Below are 11,408 nucleotides of genomic sequence, written 5' to 3'. Positions count from 1 at the left end.
GCATTAAAGAACTGTATTGTTGGTGTTAAGAGAGTCAGATTATAGCTTTAAAAATCTATTGATTTTTATATTTATTGTTCTATGGCTTGTCAACCATTATTATAACTTCCTATCATATTGGAATGGACTTAAACAGCTGGTAGCTGGGCAGTTAATGATAATCTGGTACAAACAGATAGGATCTCACACCTTATGTAAAAAATAATGTCAGGTAGTTTAAAAACTTAGTGTTAAAAACAAAGCATTAAGATGTTAGAAAGAAATTAGGACCCCAAAGGAGTTAAGGTTCCTCAATAATATTTTAAAAATTATGAGTCTGAGGAGAATATTGATAGATTTAGCTACTTACAAATTAAAACCAGTGCATTGTTCATCAGATATCATAAAACAGATATCACAAAGTAGTGAAGGAAAAAGTTCCAAGGAAGAGAAATATTTGCAGTACGTGATATGTATTAGACTTCCTGCAAATTGAAAAACCCAATGAAAAAAATACATAGAGAGATTTTTCAAAATATTAGAGGATACATTAATGTGAAGCCAAAATGTATTGAAATTATTAAAGTAAGTAAATGTTTATTACAATTAATGGTAACTGAGTATCTCGGAAATCATAAAAATGCAAATAAAGCTTACCCTGAGATATATCTTATCTCCGATAATCTGGCAGTAATTAAGAAAGCTGACAGTATCATACATTAATGAGAATGGATAACAATGGAAATTCCTTTACACTGTTACACTGCCTATAAGAATATGAATTGGTATAACCACTTTGAGAAACAATTGTAGTTCTTCAAAATTTGAGGTTAAATTTGCATATTCCCTACACACATGCACACACACATACTTTGAGACAAATCGTTGCTGTAGGAGACTATTAGCAGAATCATGCACAATAGCAACAAACTGGAAACTACATATATATGGTATATTGGTATACTATATATATATATATAATCCATATTAATCAGTAAAATTTAATCATTTCACATGATGGATCATGATATGCTAAAATTATGGATGTATTAGAGGCATAATGAAAGTATAGAAGGCCGACATATTACCATGTACTATTTAAAGCTCAAAAAGCAAACAAAACTAAATATCATAGTGCCTGGAAATACATTCAGATAAAACTCTAGAACTTAAAAGGTAAGGAAATGGTAAATATAAACAAGATGATGCTTGCTTCTGAGGGAATAGAGGGAGATGACATTGGGAGGAAAATTGTGCTTCACCAATAGATTGCCAGGAGAAGTATCAATAACCTCACATATGCAGTTGACACCACCCTTATGGCAGAAAGTGAAGAAGAACTAAAAAGCCTCTTGATGAAAGTGAAAGAGGAGAGTGAAAAAGTTGGCTTAAAGCTCAACATTCAGAAAACGAAGATCATGGCATCTGGTCCCATCACTTCATGGGAAATAGATGGAGAAACAGTAGAAACAGTGGCTGACTTTATTTTGGGGGGCTCCAAAATCACTGCAGATGGTGATTGCAGCCATGAAATTAAAAGATGCTTACTCCCTGGAAGAAAAGTTATGGCCAACCTAAACAACATATTAAAAAGCAGAGACATTCCTTTGCCAACAAAGGTCCGTTTAGTCAAGGCTATGGTTTTTCTAGTAGTCATGTATGGATGTGAGAGTTGGACTGTGAAGAAAGCTGAGTGCGGAAGAATTGATGCTTTTGAACTGTGGTGTTGGAGAAGACTCTTGAGAGTCCCTTGGACTGCAAGGAGATCCAACCAGTCCATTCTAAAGGAGATCAGTCCTGGGTGTTCTTTGGAAGGAATGATGCTAAAGCTGAAACTCCAGTACTCTGGCCACCTCATGTGAAGAATTGACTCGTTGGAAAAGACTCTGATGCTGGGGGGGATTGGGGGCAGGAGGAGAAGGGGACGACAGAGGATGAGATGGCTGGATGGCATCACCAACTCGATGGACGTGAGTTTGAGTGAACTCAGGGAGTTGGTGATGAACAGGGAGGCCTTGCGTGCTGCAATTCATGGGGTCGCAAAGACTCAGACACGACTGAGCGACTGAACTGAACTGATATTATAATCCACAGTGATGTTCATTTTCAGTGTTATCTGGTTTGTTCGTGGAGATGGTTCGTTTTGTTATACTTCATAATGTCCCATACTTTTTTTGCTTACCAAGTTACATAACATTTCTTAAAATTATATATGGCTGAGTCCCTTTGCTATTCACCTGAAGCTACCACAACATTGTTAATAGACTATGCATGCGTGCTAAGTCACTTCTGTCATGTCCAACTCTTTGCAACCCTATGAACCATAGCTTCCCAGGCTTCTCCGTCCTTGGGATTTTCAAAGCAAGAATACTGGACTGGGTTGCCATGTCTTTCTCCAGGGCATCCTCCCAACCCTGGGATTAAACCTGGGTCTCCTGCATTGCAGGCAGATTCTTTATCATCTGAGCCACCAGGGAAGCCCATAGCCCAATACAAAATAGAAGGTTTAAAGTTTGAGGAAAAAATTTAGACATTCTGAAGCCAAGCAATTGGAGATTGAATCACAAAAATTTGAAATTATGTATGATGTTCAAAGGTGTAAGTCTGTAATATTTGGGTTAAAGTACTTACATATCTGCAAGTTTGCCTTCCTAACTAGATTATAAATTTCACAAGATTGAAAATCTCTCTTTTGTGCTTACAAGATGTTACATACACATGTTAATGAAAATGAAAGGATTTATATTTTTATTTCAGGTCTCAAATTCTCATAGTGTATTAATATATTTAGATTACACACAGTCTTTTGCTTTCCATAGGAACAGAGTTGGTTTAAAAAAGGATTGCATTTTTAATAAACATTTGCATATAAACTGTGTTATCTAAAATGTGAATAAATTGCATGGCATCTCAAATTCCTCAAAAAAAGTTTTTGAAATTATAAATAAGAAGATTGAATTGTTATGTATCTAAAGTAGCTTATGTAAGACATTCTAGCTAACTTAGATACCTTAGGAATACCTAATATTTTTAAAGTAACAAATTAGTAAAATGACTGACCTCAAAGACTTTTCATATATAACTTTTGCTTTATTCAGAATTTTATTTTCTAATCAGTTTATGTTTTACAGAAGGCTGTACTTTCCCCCTTTTTTTGAGTTATTAAGATCATAGTGGAAAATGTGGAAAATTCTGTGGAAAATTCTGAAAGAGATGGGAATACCAGACCACCTGATCTGCCTCTTGAGAAATTTGTATGCAGGTCAGGAAGCAACAGTTAGAACTGGACATGGAATAACAGACTGGTTCCAAATAGGAAAAGGAGTACATCAAGGCTGTATATTGTCACCCTGTTTATTTAACTTCTGTGCAGAATACATCATGAGAAACGCTGGACTGGAAGAAACACAAGCTGGAATCAAGATTGCGGGGAGAAGTTATCAGTAACCTCAGATATGCAGATGACACCACCCTTATGGCAGAAAGTGAAGAGGAACTAAAAAGCCTCTTGATGAAAGTGAAAGTGGAGAGTGAAAAAGTTGGCTTAAAGCTCAACATTCAGAAAACGAAGATCATGGCATCCGGTCCCACCACTTCATGGGAAATAGATGGAGAAACAGTGGAAACAGTGTCAGACTTTATTTTTTGGGGCTCCAAAAATCACTGCAGATGGTGATTGCAGCCATGAAATTAAAAGACGCTTACTCCTTGGTAGGAAAGTTATGACCAACCTAGATAGCATATTCAAAAGCAGAGACGTTACTTTGCCAACAAAGGGCCGTCTAGTCAAGGCTATGGTTTTTCCAGTGGTCATGTATGGATGTGAGAGTTGGACTGTGAAGAAGGCTGAGTGCCGAAGAATGATGCTTTTGAACTGTGGTGTTGGAGAAGACTCTTGAGAGTCCCTTGGACTGCAAGGAGATCCAACCAGTCCATTCTGAAGGAGATCAGCCCTGGGATTTCTTTGGAAGGAATGATGCTAAAGCTGAAACTCCAGTACTTTGGCCACCTCATGTGAAGAGTTGACTCATTGGAAAAGACTCTGATGCTGGGAGGGATTGGGGGCAGGAGGAGAAGGGGACGACAGAGGATGAGATGGCTGGATGGCATCACTGACTTGATGGACGTGAGTCTGGGTGAACTCCGGGAGTTGGTGATGGACAGGGAGGCCTGGCGTGCTGTGATTCATGGGGTTGCAAAGAGTCGGACACGACTGAGCGACTGAACTGAACTGAAGATCATAGTATGTTCTACTTCAATATAAGGAGAAAACTTCCTCATAAACTGAGAGACTCATAAAATCAAACTCTAGGAGCTACTTTTAGATCTGTCACCTCTTAAAGGGATAGGTTACACAGTTTATAGTGATAAAAGGAAATTGCAGAATGCTAATTCCTTACTCTGCAGAATAATATGAAGATTCTGTCAGTCATAATATGAGGATTGTCTCTGGCAATAATACTTCAAGTGAATTGGGACTAAAAATAATATTCTTATTTGATATATCAAAATACTACCTAATGATGTTTGTATTTACTAGTTTTTCCCCTCTGCTTGGTAGGCTCTTTCCCCAGAATGTCTTGGCTCAAGTTCACATTAATGTTTCAGTAAATCATCTGCTCGGAAATACCATCTTTCTTGAGGCAGAGCTGTCTGTTTTCCCCATGTGGAACAGTGCCTGGGTCATGGTAGAAGATCTATAGTGAAGGGGGAAATGGGGAAAAAAATAAAGGGGTAACAGCTTACTTTATGCCAGTATGATTAAAGTATTTTGAGACTGGAGAAAGAATGGATGTATAGAAAAAAAGCTAGTTAAGATATTTACTAAAGAACAATTGGAAATGAAAATAAGCATTTCTGAAATAAGTCATTTAAACTATTTGTGTGCGTGACCCCGTGGACTGTAGCCCACCAGGCTCCTCTGTCCAAGAATACTGGAGTGGGTTGCCATTTCCTTCTCCAGGGGATCTTCCCGACCCAGGGATTGAACCCAGGCCTCCCGCATTGCAGGCAGACACTGTAACCTCTGAGCCACCAGGGAAACCCATATATATATATTTTTTTTTTTTAATAAAGGTAACCATTGTTATTATTAAGAATTATAGGGTCTGGCTTAATCAAAATAGACTAACATAGAAACTTGATATGGTATTTTGAAAGCTATAGAATATTCACAATACCATTTTAGTTAGAAGATGATAGATTTTATTGTTAAAATAGTTTGCTTATCTCTGTATGTGGGGGTAAGTGTGTATATATAAATGAATGTATGTAATATGCTTAGAACTTAGAAAATATAAAGTAAGTTCTTTGTAAATATTCATGCTAGGGAAAAGAAACAAAACTAATTACTGTAAGATGAAAATCATAATATCTTTATTTTCACAGATGTACCAAGAAGTGGAGAATCACAAAATACTCACTGTGAACAATGTCAAGCGTGTTCTCCAAAATAAATTTCCTCATGCTAATGTTTGGGATATTTTGGGAATTGATTCTAAATATGATGGTGAAAGAAAGGTAAGTTGGAATGCAAATTTTAAAAAATAATGGTGAAGAAGCTTTTATTATCTCATGAATAGATGATCTTAATATAACTAACTCTACAATCAGATTTAGATTTTAAACATTAAAAAAAGGGAAATTTATACCTTTGAATGACACGTTTTATACAGTGTTTAAGTTACCACTATTGACATCAAAAAAGTTACTTCTCAGAACTAATAGTGTAGAAAATCATTAAAACAATTAACAAAATGGCAATATGTACATACCTACCAATAATTACTTAAATGTAAATGGACTAAATGCTTCAATCAAAGGACAGTAACCAGATGGATATACAAGCAAGACTTGTGTATAAGCTGCCTCCAAGAGACTTAACTTCAGATCTGAAGATACACACAGACTGAAGTGAGGGAATTAAATAGGTATTTCATGCAATGGCAATGAGAAGAAATCCAGGGACCAGTTGGCGTCAGATGAAATAGAGTTTAAAACAAAGGCTGAAATAAGGGACAAAGGAGGATATCATATAATGATCAATGGATTAGCCCAAGAAGATATAATTGTTAATATATGTAACTCCTTCAGTTCAGTTCAGTCGCTCAGTCACGTCGGACTCTTTGTGACCCCATGAACCGCAGCACGCCATACCTCCCTGTCCATCACCAACTCCTGGAGTCAACCCACACCCATGTCCATTGAGTTGATGATGCCATCCAACCATCTCATCCTCTATTGTCCCCTTCTCCTCCTGCCCTCAATCTTTCCCAGCATCAGGGGCTTTTCCAATGAGTCAGCTCTTCACATCAGGTGGCCAAAGTATTGGGAGTTTCAGCCTCAACATTAGTCCTTCCAATGAACACCCAGGACTGATCTCCTTTAGGATGGACTGGTTGGATCTCCTTGCAGTCCAAGGGACTCTCAAGAGTCTTCTCCAACACCACAGTTCAAAAGCATCAATTCTTCGGCACTCAGCTTTCTTTATAGTCCAACTCTCACATCCATACATGACCACTGGAAAAACCATAGCCTTGACTAGATGGACCTTTGTTGACAAAGTAATGTCTCTGCTTTTTAATATGCTGTCTTACTTGGTCATAACTTTCCTTCCAAGGAGTAAGCATCTTTTAATTTCATGGCTGCAGTCAGCATCTGCAGTGATTTTAGAGCCCAGAAAAAGAAAGTCAGCCACTGTTTTCACTGTTTCCCCATCTATCTGCCATGAAGTGATGGGATCGGATGCCATGATCTTAGTTTTCTGAATGTTGAGCTTTAAGCCAACTTTTTCACTCTCCTCTTTCACTTTCGTCAAGAGGCTCTTTATAGTTCTTCACTTTCTGCCATAAGGGTGGTGTTATCTGCATATCTGAGGTTAATGATATTTCTCTGTTGGATCTCCTTGTAGTCCAAGGGACTCTTGAGTCTTCTCCAACACCATAGTTCAAAAGCATCAATTCTTCACTGCTCAGCATTTGTCATAGTCCAGCTCTCACATACATGACTATTGGAAAAACCATAGCTTTGACTAGATGGTCCTTTGTTGGCAAAGTAATGTCTCTGCTTTTTAATATGCTGTCTGCTGCTGCTGCTGCTAAGTCGCTTCAGTTGTGTCCAACTCTGTGCGACCCCATAGACTGCAGCCCACCAGGCTCCCCCATCCCTGGGATTCTCCAGGCAAGAACACTGGAGTGGGTTGCCATTTCCTTCTCCAATAATATTCTGTCTAGGTTGGTCATAACTTTTCTTCCAAGGAGCAAGCATCTTTTAATTTCATGGCTGCAGTCACCATCTGCAGTGATTTTGGAGCCCAAAAAAATAAAGTCTGTCACTGTTTCCCCATCGATTTGCCGTGAAGTGATGGAACCAGATTCCATGATCTTAGTTTTCTGAATGTTCAGCTTTAAGCCAACTTTTTCACTCTCTTCTTTCACTTTCATCAAGAGGCTCTTTACTTCTTCTTTGCTTTCTGCCATAAGTGTGGTGTCATCTGCATATCTGAGGTTACTGATACTTCTCCCAGCATATATATACAGTTATATATATATGTAATATAGCTCAGAGATAATCTAGTTCAGTGGTTACAAGTTCAGACTATTTGTCACACACTTGTAAGTACAAATTCTGTTTCCAAAATGTAGTAGTTATATGACATTGGAAGTGACTCTCTGTATGTTTTATCATCTATAAAGTGAATATAATAGTACTTAGCTTCACAGAGTAATTATTAATATGTTGGCTATCATGACAATTTTATTGATACATAGTGTTGAGTAGTGAATGAATTAATTATTAGTGATACTGTATCATACAAGATAAAATCCAGATGCTGAAGACCTTCATGATCTAGCCCCTCCACCCCTCTGGCCTAATATCTTCTCCCTACATATTAATAACTCCTCCCTCTGTAAACACAGGAAACTGTTTGCCATTACCTGAATATACCATATTCTCTTTTCCCTTCTATTACTTGCAGTGCTGTCTGTTTTTGCTTGGAATGTCTTTCTCCACTTTTAAAGGACAAGCAAATTTTTACTTGTCCTTTAAGATTTTGCTGTTATTCCCTGAAGAGGGTTTCTATGATCCCTTCTCTCCACACTCAAACTTTGTCACTTCTTTTCTGGGCTCCCATAAAACCTGGTATATGGCCTCAGTTTTGCTTGTATATATGTGAGCCCCTCGAAGGCAGATATTTTAGCTTTGTACTCACAGAGTCTAGCCAAACATGAATTCAATGAATGTTTACTAAACAAATGAACATAGAGATAAATTAACCTCTTATGCAGGTAGATGTATTTTTTTAAGTAAAGTCATACCCTTTTATCAAAGGCCAGAAAACTACAGGCCCCAAGCCAAATCCAGGCTTTCCACCACCGTTTTTCCACCTGTTTTTATAAACACAGGTTGTTGGAGACAGCCAGGTTCATTCATTCATTTTGTTGTGTGTCACGGTAACACACAGCACTGTAACATTAGTTTGCACTGTAACATCACGACTGAGTAGTTGTGTCACAGACCAGATGGCTCACAAAACCTAAAATATGTGTCTGGCCCTTTTAAAAAAAGTTTTCTGACTTGTTCTCTGTAGGTAAATTACCTTCTTTTAAGTAGTGTTGCAAAGAACAGATAAAATTAGCAAAACTAACATTTTTCTATGACATACAAAAATGTTGCAGTCCCTTTATGTATTTCTTTTTCAAACAGACATATTCTGTTTAACTCTCTGATATTTTTTTAATTGAATAGGCAGGAACAAACTTTTATAAGATGACTGGCTTGGGTCCTTTGCCTCAAGCTCTTTATAATGGTGAATCCTTTGACCGTGAAGAGCTGAATTTTAAGGAACTAGAAATGGCTGTTCTTCACAGAATGATGGATACAACTGCGTATTTACAAAAGGAAGTTTTTATGGTAGGTAAGCATGTATGAGAAAATGTCTGATGAATGATATTTCTAAATTATTTCTATATTACATTAGAACTATCTTAATAGCTAAAGTCAATTGCATAAAAGTTTCCATTCTAATCATTTAGTAGTGCTTTTTAAAGTAGTAATTAAATTTATCTGTGCATAATTACATCTAAAAATTGCTTAATTGGAAAGAAACTCCAAAGTTTTACAGGAAAATTTATTATAAGAATCTTAAATTGACTTATTTTAGATTAAGCAATCTTTAAATGTATTCTCTGCATCATATTAAAACATATGCATATAAATTGCCTATATTGCCTAAATAATATTTTGTTATTTTAGGGTGCCTTAAATGATCGAATAAATGCAGTTGACTTCCTAATGGGTAAAAATAATGTTGTGCCCCGTATAAATCCTTTGATTTTGCACAATAAATGGAAGTACCTTAATTTGATACCTACATCAGGTAAAATAATCCTTCCTTTTCTACAAATGTTTATTGAGTTGTGAATGTTTTATTAATTCATTATTTAACATTTAACATTAAAATTTTTAGTAACTGCTGATGTTGAAGATTTCTCTACTTTCTTGTTCTTGGATACACAAGATAAGAGTGCTGTAATTGCAGAGAACATGCACTATGTAACTGAAAGAGGTAATAAGCATATTTTATTTTCCTGAATTTATTCCTAAATGGTAAAAGTTAATAATTTTATTAAATGTTTGCATAACGCATTTTTGTATGTTGATATTTGATTAGAGGCCTGGTTTTCAATTTGAGAATTTGTAAATTGTTAGGATAAAAGGATTTTGCTGAGAAAAATGATGCCGCCTATCCTAGCTAATCATATATGCAGGGGTTAATCTTATTTCTTTGCCTTTTTTTTAAAGCTAGCTATTCTGTTATTCTCCTTTTTAGGAAGGTGGTAAAACACTTCCAAGATTAAGTAACCTGATAATCTTATAAGGCATGAATAAAAGTGTAATCCCCAGATGAGAGGAGACTAGTTCTGCATTCTGGTTAAACAGTGTCTGAATGTTTTGCTTAGGATAGCGGTCATATCCAAAGGAAGGGGGACCAAGACAGGAACATCTTTGGAAATAACGATTTAGCCTAGATAGGAAAACTGCAGTATGACCACAGACTTGTGAGATACCATGAATTCTTCAGATAATGGAGTTTGGTTGGTTTGAGTTTCACTTTGTTTTGCTTGACCCACTTTGTTCTGGAGAGAACACAGAGAACCCATGCATGAAACATAAAAGAAAGCTGATTTTTATGTTGTTATATAAAGTGGTAACTTTCTGACAATGAGTGATCTAAAGATGAAATTACTGTGAAATAAAGGGTAATTTTTATATATGAAAGAGATTTAAGCACACAGCTAGTTTTTGAGAATGCTATGGGGTGAATCCAAATTAGGACCAGATCACCTTTGAGTTACTTTCTAACAGATCTGTGATTTTATGTTCATAAAGTGGTCTGTCTACAAGAAATTCAACAAATAATAAAATATAATTCAGTTCCATTGTATGGCAGGTTAAGGTCCTGAATGTGTCAAGTGAAGGGAAAAGTAGACAGAGAAACAGGGAATAAAAAAATAGAAGAAGGATATTTATCAGGTTCTGGATTGTATTTCAAAAATTGCTTTGGGGCATCAGAATAGAGTAAGTTAGCCTATAATTAATGCCCTTAGATTAAATCTCTTTCAATTTAAAAGAATAATTAACTGAGAAACACCTTATTTCTTTATTTTTATGGGATCAAGGCCATCCCCAAGAAAAAAAAATGCAAAAAAGCAAAATGGCTGTCTGGGGAGGCCTTAAATAGCTGTGAAAAGAAGAGAAGCAAAAAGCAAAGGAGAAAAAGAAACATACAAGCATCTGAATGCAGAATTCCAAAGAATAGCAAGGAGAGATAAGAAAGCCTTCCTCAGCATGCAATGCAAAGAAATAGAGGAAACCAACAGAGTGGGAAAGACTAGAGATCTCTTCAAGAAAATTAGAGATCCCAAGGGAACATTTCATGCAAAGATGGGCTTGATAAAGGACAGAAATGGTAGGGACCTAACAGAAGCAGAAGATATTAAGAAGAGGTGGCAAGAATACACAGAAGAACTGTACAAAAAGGATCTTCATGACCCAGATAATCACAATGGTGTGATCACTGACCTAGGGCCAGACATCCTGCATTGTGAAGTCAAGTGGGCCTTAGAAAGCATCACTACGAACAAAGCTAGCGGAGGTGATGGAATCCCAGTTGAGCTATTTCAAATCCTGAAAGATGATGCTGTGAAAGTGCTGCACTCAATATGCCAGCAAATTTGGACAACTCAGCAGTGGCCACAGGACTGGAAAAGGTCAATTTTCATTCCAATCCCAAGGAAAGGCAATGCCAAAGAATGCTCAAACTACCACACAATTGCACTCATCTCACACGCTAGTAAAGTAATGCTCAATATTCTGTAAGCCAGGTTTCAGCAATACGTGAACTGTGAACTTCCTGATGTTCAAGC

The 11,408-nt window shown here is 36.7% G+C and overlaps 1 protein-coding gene across 2 annotated transcripts in view; it reads left to right on the top strand.

The window, feature by feature from the left end:
- Positions 1-11,408, top strand: part of UGGT2 (UDP-glucose glycoprotein glucosyltransferase 2) — a 144,866-nt gene that overhangs the window by 66,137 nt on the left and 67,321 nt on the right. For both annotated transcript variants that reach the window (XM_010810955.4, XM_002691971.6), the window contains exons 16-19: positions 5,368-5,499; positions 8,728-8,892; positions 9,235-9,358; positions 9,449-9,547. In XM_010810955.4, coding sequence (XP_010809257.1) covers positions 5,368-5,499; positions 8,728-8,892; positions 9,235-9,358; positions 9,449-9,547 — 520 coding nt within the window. The remainder of the gene's footprint in view (positions 1-5,367; positions 5,500-8,727; positions 8,893-9,234; positions 9,359-9,448; positions 9,548-11,408) is intronic.

The sequence above is a fragment of the Bos taurus genome, chromosome 12 (genome assembly GCF_002263795.3).
Source record: "Bos taurus isolate L1 Dominette 01449 registration number 42190680 breed Hereford chromosome 12, ARS-UCD2.0, whole genome shotgun sequence".
Classification (NCBI taxonomy): domain Eukaryota; kingdom Metazoa; phylum Chordata; class Mammalia; order Artiodactyla; family Bovidae; genus Bos; species Bos taurus.
Note: the sequence above shows the minus strand (reverse complement) of the source record. Positions and strands in the feature narration are given on the sequence as shown.